General features: G+C 42.7%; 1 protein-coding gene across 9 annotated transcripts in view; it reads left to right on the top strand.

Annotated features, from left to right (window-relative positions):
* PIGM (phosphatidylinositol glycan anchor biosynthesis class M) overlaps positions 1-12,079 on the top strand; it is a 564,607-nt gene that overhangs the window by 208,212 nt on the left and 344,316 nt on the right. For all 9 annotated transcript variants that reach the window (XM_040353413.1, XM_040353414.1, XM_040353415.1 and 6 more), the window contains one exon: positions 8,672-9,231. In XM_040353413.1, the coding sequence (XP_040209347.1) occupies positions 8,672-9,231 (560 nt within the window). The remainder of the gene's footprint in view (positions 1-8,671; positions 9,232-12,079) is intronic.

Genomic DNA, 12,079 nt, shown 5'->3' with positions numbered 1-12,079 from the left:
GGCCGACTGTTGGGGAGGAAAATTAACTTGCTTTTCTCCTGGTGTAGTTGCCAGCTTCTGGGGAGGTATATTGTAGGGACGATCTCCCGGACTCCCTGTCTCTTTTTTCTAAAACTGGGCAGAGACCAACAGCGCTCTGCCTCGTAGCCAGCGCTTCTGCTGGGAAGATGAACACTGGGGTAGTGGCTAATTGCTGGGGAGGGGGAATTGCTTCCTCCACTCCCGGTGGGGATATCTTTTGCTATGGAAACAGCTCACAAAGATCATCTCTCGGACTCTCCGGATCGAACTCTGAGGGTGAGCAGAGGCCAGCAGTGTTCTGCTCTGTCACCAGCACTTCTGCTGGGGCACCAGATGTGATACTCTGGAATTGCTACTGATCACCATCTACCAGCCTTCCAGGGCCTGTCTCAACTCCCCCTTCTGAGACCTTTATTCTATTAGCTTGTCTCACTGCCTGGTGCGTTCCGACATTCTAGCACTTGCAGTGCCCTCTGTATCATCACCGATTATTTCATTGCGGTTAGGATGGGAAAACATAGGGGCACCCCTGGCCCCAATTGCTCCGCATCTTTGGGACTGTCCGCTATTTCTCCCGGACAGTCCCAGGCAACAGGAGCCATGCCGGGCTGCTGATCACTGTCAAACAGCCGCTTGTAGGCAATCTTGATCTCCCATTCCTGTTCAACCAGGAACTACAAATTCTCCAGGTCATATGACTCTTCGGGGAGGTCCAGCACCTCATTTCGGAAGTCCAGGATGTCTTCCAGCCGCCACGCCTCGTTGCTTCCAAAGTATGGGTCTCCATACATTTTTTGATGGAGCAGCCCCACGCCACCGTAGCCATTGCCTTCTGTCAGGCTGTCATCTGCTGTACCTGGCCACAGTTGAGCTGCGAACTACTGGAGGGCTCTGTAGCTGGTGTCAAGCCTTGTCTCCTCCTGAACCAATCTTCCGAGCTTCGTCTTCCACTCATCTCGCTATCGTTCCCTCAGGAACACCTCTCGTGCACCTCTGATGCCTTCCTCTCCTATCTCCGGCTGTGGCACACCAGGATTCGCTGGCCGGGTCACGCGGCCTAGTCAGCTGTCCACCGCCCTCCAATCACGGACTCACAGACTCGGAACTCCACCGCCGGTCCTCCACAGACCAAGGGAACCCCAGGGAAACCCCCGGATAGCTGCCACAGAACGCGTGGATCTCAGGGACTGTCACAATCCCCGCCAGCAGGTACGTCCGCCCGATTTTTCCCACCGCAGGTGTCAGGTGATAGTGTTTAGCGGAGGGTACAGAGGACACCGAGGACTGACCCAGGCTACATGCAGGGGATTTTAACCTGCATACTGGGGGTGGTAGGGCCGTAGGAAACGCACCTTACTCCTCACCACATCTCACATGCCTGCCTCACTCCACACACCTCCACACCTGCATCCGGTCACGCCCCCCTTTCACCTTTCATTATATCTTTAATATTTAACCTTTTATTGGGAAACTGTATATAGTATATGAAGTACCAGGGGGAAGCTGGAGAGACTGAATTAAAGTGGTTGTAAAAACAGAAGTTTTTTTATGTATTAAGATTAAAAACCTTCTGTGTGCAGTAGCCCCCCTAATACTTGAGCCCATCTCGATCCAGCGGTATTGCATGAGAGGCTTGGCTCCCCGGGACTTTCCCTCCTCATTGGTTTCTGTTGCTGTCAAAGTCAGTGAGCCAATGAGGAGGAAAAGGGTCCGGGGCGGGGGCTGCGGCTCCGTGTCTGAATGGACACAGGGAGCTGTCACTCAACTAGGGTGCCCCCATAATAAGCTACTTGCTGTGGGCCACTCAACAGGAGGGAGGGGCCAGGAGTGCCAAAGAGGGACCCGAGAAGAGGAGGATCTGGGCTGCTCTGTTCAAAACCATGAGTCTTTAGTATTACTTTAAAGCAGTACCACTGAATCCTGTATTGGTAAGTTGTTTGAAGTGTGGGGGAAGGTGCACATGGTGAGAATGATCACAAAGTGATTTGTTTTGCACAATTGAAGCACGTGAGACTGTGAGCAGAATATTTAAGTGTGATTCAGAACTTTGGTGAGGTTTGGTGAGGATATGAATAATGGGGAAATAGACAGTACACATCACATGGCGGTGTATGACATGTTACATGCACATGTGAGCACGATAGTACCTCTTAGGTTTTATGGATTAAAAAATTCTATACTGTATGAGTTGTATTTTTTTTTCTCTGGGAAAATGTGAGGATTGAATGAGATTTCACCTACTAGTGAAAACACAGAAATGTTGTGGAAAGAAAAGCTTTATTGGACCTATTTTGTGTTCTGTGGGTCAGAAAATCCGGTAAGGGTCTGGTACATTATACACAGGAGAAGATACATACCTGTTGGATGATATAAGAGACTTCCTGGAATTGTATTGGGACTTTTGATTTATACAGCGCTGGGTACAAGGGATACATGTGTTCAAGCCTGGCAGTTGTCTTCTAGAACCAAACATTGCATAATGGGAGGAGGTTATGTTACCTCATTCCTGGCTATTTTGTGTAGGGCTTCAATATAGTGTCAGGGAAACAGGAGGAAGGTGAGTGAGTATTAGTGGGCAAACTCAGTCTCTTTACGTAAGCTTAATGCAAAACCCTGGGCAAAAACGTCCTTTCTTCCTGCTTTCCTATCTTCCTAGAATATGTCAATCTTCTGGTCGACTCTGTAGTTTCTAAGAAACAGCATGCACGGTGTTCTAAATCATAATGTCTTGTCACTAAATCAGCCACTAGTCTTGTCACATCCCATCTGTAGTTCTCATGTCAGCGAGCAGTAATGCAATTCCTGCTGGCTTTAGTGGGTAGACCAGTCTGACCTGCCCACAGAGACAGTGTGCCCCTCCTCCTATTCAAGCATAACCGTTGTCAGCAAGCCTGGAGCCGAAAATCATTTAACTCTATACATGCCTGACAACAACACAGGCAGGTTGGGGTAAACGATTTCACTGGGGATTCAGAAGGCACTGTGATAGCCCAGCAGGGAGACAGATATCAGTTATCACCAGAGCTTTTTTTCTCAGAAAATAGGTGCAGGCACTTAACCACGACCCCGTTCAGATTTCCCAAACAGTAGTTGGGTCTTAAAGGGGCATTAAATACCAGGATTGCATTACATACAGAGTGCAGAGTTCAGGGGGGTTACACACAGAGTGCAGAGCTTTCACTTGTAAACACAGAAACCAGACTTCTGTGTTTACAAGTGATTGTGGTGAGCAGGCACTAAAGGGTCTGAGCCAAAGGTGGTGAAACGGAGTTCCCCCTGAAAAAAAGCCCTGGTTATCACTATTAACTGTGCTGGTCCCCGGGACACACAGGAGAGATGAGGGATTTTTTGAACAGGGGAGGGAGCTGAGATGCTACACACACTTAAAGTAGAACTATAGGCAAAACTTTTTTTTCATATTGGATAGCGCAAAGGAGGGTTATAATGTCCCATTGCAGAAATTTCCCTTTACTTCCTGTAGAGCAGCCAAACAGCAAGTGAGAGATAATCCTGCAAATTAAGGGTATTTCTTGGCGATCCCCAGGTCAACAGAACTAGTGTCCCTATTTAAAGATTTCCATTATAATACTTTTCTGGGGACAACCTACAATTTGGGGATTTTTCTTTTTTACTTTCACTTTCAGTGATCATGGTAAACAGGACAAATAGGGTAAATCTCCTTTAACGGGTGCACAAACTGCAATAAATACTGACAGGTGTTCCAATCCCTCTGCACTCTGTCCAAAACTAAAAGTTTTCCCTTGATTTATACCCCATGGCTACTGGGTAGGGAGCTGAGCATGTGGCTAACGGTTAACCTCTCAGTTGGCAGATACCTTTATATTCTCCTTCTAAAAGCACCCACTGATTAACTGTCTGGCTCTTGATAGGTTAACTGTTAGAGTCGGTTCACACTGGGGCGACTTGGGATCCGACTTGAGGTCGCCTCAAGTCGTCCCAAGTCGCGCTGTAGAGAAAAACAATGTAAGTGAATGGGAGCAGTGTTAATACACACTACTCAAGTCGCTCCGACTTCAGAAGAGGTTCCTGTACTACTTCAATCCGACTTGTAGGCTAATTGATTTCTATAATCAAAACTATCTATATATTTTTGTATTTCTTTAATTTAATATTAGTGCATAAGTTCCTGTGTCACTCTGGAGGCAATTTGCCATGTGCAATAGTTTGCTAGTTCCTATGGAACGTCCAATTTTAATGTTAAATTGCACTTTTGTGTCTAAATAAATCAATTTTTTTAGAGAAAATTCTCTGTACGACTACATCCTTTACAACGTACTGTGCCTGAAAAGTCCAATAACTTGCCCCCAGTTCATTCCTTCCTCATACTGTCTTAACTGAAGCGACTTTCCAGGAAGATAACATACATTTCTCAGGCAAACCTCTCCCTCCCCCTCCCTCCCCTAGAGCTGATTGTTGTTTGATTGGCCACTGGAAAGTTTCCTTTCCTGGAGACAACTTCAAGTCGTGTTGTAAATCGCCCCAGATCGCCCTGTGGTTCATGCTCAAGTCGTGTCGGAGTCGCCTCTGAAAGTCGCGCTGGAAGTCGTGTCGCCCTAGTGTGAACCGACTCTTAGGCACAGGCTCAGCTTCCTCCATGGCAGCAAAGGGGCGATGGAACATGTGTGCTGATAGTGTAGTGGTAGAAAAACGTCTGTACAGTGGTATTGGGACATGTGTGCAGGGAGGGTCCTGGTGAAACAGGGACATAATTCACACTGACCACCCGTGTAAGGGGACATTCCTCCTACTGATCACCAATGTAAGGGGACATTCCTACTAACCATTGACATAAGAGGGGCATTCTTTCCACTTGCTACTGACATAAGGGGGGCATTGTTCCTACTGATCACCTCCGTAAGGTGAATGTTTTTTTCCCACTGACACCCAATAAATTGGTTTTAGTAATGGTTACCGTGAGACCTGAAAATAATTTTAAGGGTTCCTGTGGGGTAAAATGTTGAGAACTGCTTTAAAATTTATAAGCTTAGAACAGCTGTCTCTCCAGTTACTGTAGAACTAGTCAAGCTGACCCTGCATATTTATACCATGCCACCATACATGCCAACACATGCTAAACAATATTTAGTTACCACAACTGCTGGTACCCAGAACAGTCTCTAGTGACCCCACTGGAGGGAGGCTTCCTGTTTCTGTAACCCCACTGGAGAGAGATTTTCTGGTTCTGTGACCCCCCCCCCCGGAGAGAGACTTTATTTCTGTGACCACCTCTTCACTGGAGAGAGACTTTTCCCTCACTTCCTGACATGGAACAGCTATAAAAACATTGTCAGAGGTTCAACGGCTTCCTTGCTGTACAACAAATGTGTTCTTGTTTATTAGTCCGTGGGATATGTTTCAAGTGATCTCCTGTAGTATGACTACAGTCTCTGATCAATTAGTTTATCTGCTGTTGTGGCTGGAGGAGGAGAGATCGCATGTGAAGGTAGCAGCCACAGCCAGTAACAGAAAACCCAGAGGATAGAGAATTACATTTTTAATTAAAGTAGATTACATAGAATTAATTTAATATTGAGTGTCACCTGTTGTGTTATGCTGAGCAGTGTGGCTAGAGAATGAGGTGGCTTGATTTATGTTGAAGTGGGCGAGTACACATTCAACATCTACAGGCCTAATGTACCCTCCCACATTCAGTGTTCCAAAGGTTGATGGGAACTGTTCAACTAATATGATGTAATCCCTGCTGTTACACCTCCTCCTTGGCAGAGCAGATGCTGTAATCTTTTGAATTACAAAGAAGACTTCCTAAAAATTCAGTTACACTTTTCTCTTCAATGATAAGGAATTTCACAAATGTATTAACTGTTTAGTGTTTTGTGTAGGGTGGTGTACTAATGGACAACATTTCAGAGAAGCCTATAATGGCCCTACCTAAAAAACTGTACTTTCTCCATCAGATCATCCCCTACAGTTATTACCTTTTGTATCACTTGACTCTCCCTCCCAGATTGTAAGCTCTAATGAGCAGGGCCGTCTGATTCCTCCTGTATTGAATTTTATTGTAATTGTACTGTCTGCCCTCATGTTGCACAAACTGTTGGCACTATATAAATCCTGTATAATAATAAATATACAAGGGGTATAGAAATAATAATGTTTTTGTTGCTTTGCAGCCCTTTTTGTTTTATCCAGCTGTATTTATTTACTGATCACATCCAAGTAAAAGATATAGCACCAACATGTCAGACAAAAACAAAACAAAATCACAGAGTTTGAAAAAAGGATCACCCTCCTCCTAAAAATTGGATTTTAACCTTCTTACAACAGCACACTGTCAAATGACGGCGGGCGGAATACTCCATTGTTCTGTGTAAACATAGGTACATAGGGACACAGATCGGTCACCCCCCTCCCCCTACAGTTAGAACACTCACTAGACTACACGTTTAACCCCTTCCCCGCCCCCTAGTGGTTAGTCCCTTCCCTGCCAGTCACATTTATACAGTAATCAATGCATATTTATAGCACTGTTCACGGAGATACATTTTTTTTTTTTAAATGGGATATTTATTATAGCAAAAAGTAAAAAATATTGTGTTTTTTTTTTTCAAAATTTACGCTCTTTTTTTGTTTATAGCCCAAAAAATAAAAACCGCACAGGCGATCAAATACCACCCACCAAAAGAAAGCTCTATTTGTGGGAAAAAAGGATGTCAATTTTGTTTGGGAGCCACGTCGCACGACTGCACAATTGTCAGTTAAAGCGATAGGGGTGCCGGAAGCTAAAATTTTGTCTGGGCAGGAAGGGGATGTATGTGCACAGTAGGCAAGTGGTTAAACTCAATTAGGTGTAGCTAATTACCTTCTCAAAGGCACACAAAGCCATTTGACATTCAATTGTGATCAGCTGTGGTCATTTTGATTAGCTCAGCATGAAAAAGGCATTTCTAGAGCATTTCAGTCCCTGATAGTTCAACTGTAGCAAACAGTCAACTATGGGTGGCAAGGCACTGTCAAAAGATCTCTGGGGTAAAGTTGTGGACAGGCACACGTCAGTCAGTGGATACAAACATTTTTCAAAGGCTTTATCATTGCATAGTAAAGTATATTAAGAAGTTAAAGGTATTTGTTACAACACGGACCCTCCCTGGATCAGGACGTCACTCCAAACTGGATAAAAGAGCCAGAAGGAAACTGGTCAGAGAGGCTACCAAGAGGTAGCAGTTGCAGGAATTTATGACAGAGTGGTCATTGTGTGCAGGTAACAATAATTACAAATGCTCTACAAATGTGGCTTGTATGGGAGGGTTGAAAGAAAAAAACTCAAGAAAGGCCACATACCTCACGACTGAAGATTCCGGGGCCACATGGAAAAAGGTGTTCTGGTCAGATGAAACTAAACTTTTTAATTATTTGGCCTCAACACAAAATGATGTCTGGTGAAAATCCAATACAGTTCACTATACAAATAACACCATTTCGACAGTAAAGCATGGAGGTAGCAATATTCTGTTATGGCGGTGTTTCTCTGCAGCAGGGACTAGAGCACTGGTTATGATAGAAGGAACAATGGATGGGGCAAAATGCCATCAAATTCTTGTGGAAAATCTGCTGCCCTCTCCCAGAAAGTTGTCAATGGGCAGAAGGTTTACTTTCCAACTTGACATTGACCCAACACACACAGCAAACATGACCATACAGTGGTTTAAGGAAAAAAGGGTGAATATGCTTGCATTGTCTAGTCAAAGCCCAGACTTAAACCCCATTGGAAATCTGTGGAATGACTTGAAGACTGCAGTCCACAAATGCTCACCATGAAATGTAACTGAATTTGAGCAGTTCTGCAAAGAAGAGTGGGCAAATATTGCAGTTAGAGACATATCCCAACAGACTGTAATTAAAGTGGTTGTATACCCGCAACAAGTTTTTTTTTTACACCTGAAAGGCATAATGAGCTAGTATGCACTGCATACTAGCTCATTATGAAATACTTACCTTGGAACGAGGTGTGGAGAACTTACCTGGTCCACGCCGAGCGAGATGTCATCTTGCCTCGGCGTGTCTTCCGGGTATCGCCGCTCCAGCGCTGTGATTGGCTGGAGCGGCGATGTCGTCACTCCCGCGCATGCACGCGGGAGACTTCATTCCGGTAAGGTCCGGCGGCTGCCGGGCCTTTAGCCGAGGATCCCCGCTGCGCATGCGCCGCTGCAATCAGCGGCACATTGCGAGGGGAATATCTCCTAAACCGTGCAGGTTTAGGAGATATTCTTTATACCTACAGGTAAGCCTTATTATAGGCTTACCTGTAGGTAAAAGTGGTAGTAAAGAGTTTACTACCACTTTAAAGCAAAAGATGGTTCAATACTGACACAAGAGGGTCGTCCTTTTTCCAACTCAGTGATTGTGTTTTTGATTATTATTTTTTTCTGACATGTTGGTGTTATATCTTTCACTTGGATGTGATAAGTTGGACTGAATAAATACAGCTGGATGAAACAAAAACTGCCTGTCTTTTCAGGGTGAAAAGCAACCAAATGTAATTATTTTAAAGAGGGGTTGTTATTTTTTTTCTATACCCACTGTATCTCTATCTATCGCTCTTAGACATAATATTGAACATTTAGTATATCGAAAGAAAATTAAAGCTATTTTTACTTCCTTCCTGTTTTAGGGATTTTCACCATACCAAAGAACAACATATCGTTATACTCCATTGCTTGCTTGGATTCTAACTCCTAACATCTACATCTCAGAACTGTTTGGGAAGGTGCTGTTTGTGTGGTGTGATGTAGTTGCTGCCTACCTAATCCACAAAATCTTGAGACTGCAAGGATTAGACAACTACTCTGCGAAAAAGTATAGTGCATTTTGGCTTTTTAACCCTTTACCAATGGCTGTATCCAGCAGAGGAAATGCAGAATCTATTTTGGCTGTGCTTGTCCTTGCAGCATTGTATTATGAGCTGAAGCATAATCTTGTCAAAGCTGCACTTATCTATGGTTTTTCTGTGCACATGAAAATTTACCCAGTGGCTCTCCTTTTACAAACTGTATTATATCTGCAAGCACAGAGGACTAAGAAAAGAAAGAAATATAAAGGAAAGTTTTCAATATTCATATGGTTTGGAATGGCATGGGATAGCCTCAAGAGGATGCTAACTTGGGATATTTGTGTCTTTGGAGCTGTCATGAGTCTCACACTGTTGGTGCTAAACTGTGCTTTCTATCATATGTAAGTTTTTTTTCTCCTTTTTTCTCCTTTTTAGTTTTTAATATTTTTTTAGGTTCAAAAAGTGTATGAGTACAAAAGATATTGCAAAGTTTGATATTTCACATTTAATATTGGTAGTCCTATAAACAGGTAATAATAGTTCATATTCATTACTATGCGGGGTGAGAATATATGTAGAAGAGGGAAACCAAGGGTCTTATAGAGACGTCTTTTGCAGAGAGGTAATTTGTACAAGATACCCATATTTTCCAAAACTGGTCAAAGCAATATTAACCCCAATTCTTTTAAGTGGGGATATCATTTGTTTTATGTTTTTAACACTAAAGGGGTACTAAAGATTGTCAGTTTTTATTCATTTATGTAAGACCTTCATTTCAATCTGCTGCTGATCTAACACTACCATCTCCCAGATTGACAGTCGACTTGCAACCGCATTACCTGTTACACTCTAAATATTGGTGTAGCATGTAAAAGGTGGCCTTTAAAATTGGCCTCCGTGATATTAATAGAAATCTCTGAGGCTGAATTCGTAGTTCTTGCCTCTTCGTCCATCTCCAGTACTTCTCATATGTCCTTCATAAACTTCTATATGTAAAAAAAAAAGCTTGGCAGAAGCAGATGAAAGGATACTACATTTAGAACACATTTTTCGAGGTCTTACAAAAATTGTGTGCAATCGTACAAAGATGTTATTAAACTCACAACAGTAAAGTCAGCCTGTATATTCAGTAAAGCAGACTTGTTATACTCACAATAGAACCTAGGGGGTTATTCCTGTGCATTGTGTAAAAAGGCAGTTTGAACATGTCTTCTCTGATTCTCCCCTTTTTTCACTGTCTCAATCAGTCTCCTGATAGAATAAAGCCTAGTGGGCACCCTGCACATGCTCAGTTTGGTGTGTATTGCTAGAATACAATTTCTATTTTCTTGGGAGGGCACATGTGATCAGCACTGTCCAGACAGAGTCAGGGGTCATGCAGCCTCACAGGACAGTGTGAGGAGAATGAAAACCCCTCCTACAAGCTTTAACCTGTGCTTGGCTGGACACTGATAGAAGTCACAAGGCAGCTATAGCTATATACTGCTGAGGAGAAAAGGTATTTAGCTGTTTATATTTACTAAAATAATTGCATTTCCATGTTCTGTGTACTGTGGGAGACCAGATATACAGTAGTGAATGCAGGGTCCTGGGTTTAGTAACACTTTAAAGTGGAACTATACCACTACTGGTCGCCATGTCCCTTCCTATAATGTGCAAGTATGCACAGTATACTTGCACATTATGGCAGACTAAGCCCCAGAGTTCGCTCTTCCAGAAAATGCAACATTCTCGTATTCCATCACCCCCTGCTGCCATCATCTTTTGGGTCAAGAATCTTCAGTCTTCTGTGTGCAGTAACACATTTTGTTCCCTGCTGCTTTTATGGAGACATAGATGGGTAATGATTAAAAGATGGAACACCTGTTTTGTTTTGCATTAACTTTTAACACTCAATTTCCTTCCATTGCTTCAGAAAAGCTGTAAGGTTTGAACCCATTACTTTTCGGAAAACGTTTGTTTTTTTATTTTCCTATTGTTTAAAGGTAAACAGGCTTCAATTATTTAGGTAATACAATTGAATGTATACAATTTAGACAATTTTGGTTATGCTTTGGTCTGCTGAAGCATTTGGACACTGCCAAAGAAAAACGTGGCCAGCCAGGTATAACTCCTTTCACTCCCAACATGCTTCAGCTTTTCCTAGGAGGATGGACATCTTATCTCTACTGAGAAAAGTAACTATTTTACTAACCATCTCCTTTTCAAGATAATATTTTTTTAGTCAAGATTTAATTTACATGCTGCTGAGCTGGGCTTTTTTTACAGCTATTTGGCTCAGCGCGTCCTCAGAAATAACTTGGAAAGCCATACTCAACTCCCGACTGACTGGACTGAAGATTGCAAGGCTAGTCTAGAATGTGACTTTCGGACATTGGGCTCTGCTTGTGGTGCTTTGCAGATCTTTGTGTACAATCTTTGTTAGCTCCAGATCCACAACAATGGCACAGCCTCTAGTATCCAACAAACCAAAAGCAAATTTGTGCAACAAAAATACAATTAAATACACGTGCATAAAAAATGCTGGAGTTGCTAGCTAACACTTAGTAAATTTATTTCACAACACTCAGTGTCACAATATAAATAACAATAAATAGTGCAGCGCAACGCAACACAAATAATGCTCTCACTACTCATAAAAAAAGTGCAGACAAAAACATGAAAATTCTAGAAATGTGCAAACAGCTTGATGATCTAAAAAATCTACAAATATGTTGCAAATATTAATAAATAAAGTGAAACAATCAGCACTACCTGGTATGCTAAAACACAAACTAAATCAGTGACCTGTATACTAAAACACACATAAATCTAAATAATATTAATGAATAATATTAAATATAAAATCAAACCAAAAGAAATAGCTGTTGTCCACCTATTAGTGATTCACTGCACCAAATAGAAAATTGCATATTAAAATGGTGCAGCGCTATTCTCATACAATCCGCTCCACTGTGCATACAATGTATCACACTAAATGAATCTGTGACTTGATGAAACAAAAATTGCAAAGTACAATAGAATAAACGAATGCCTAAGATACAACAGATCACTGCCTACGGCGTGAACGTAACCTACGCCCAGCCATATTCTCGTACAACGGAAACAACGTAAAATACGACGGCTTGTGTTCCCTGGTCCATTCCTTTTGCATGGGTTGCGCCTCATATATGGGGAATAACTTTAAGCCGGACGTACGACTTACGTGCACAAGTCATAGCCTGCGTCGGACGGACGTACGTTCGTGAA

This window comes from Rana temporaria, chromosome 5, assembly GCF_905171775.1.
Source record: "Rana temporaria chromosome 5, aRanTem1.1, whole genome shotgun sequence".
NCBI classification, from domain to species: Eukaryota; Metazoa; Chordata; class Amphibia; order Anura; family Ranidae; genus Rana; species Rana temporaria.
Note: the sequence above shows the minus strand (reverse complement) of the source record. Positions and strands in the feature narration are given on the sequence as shown.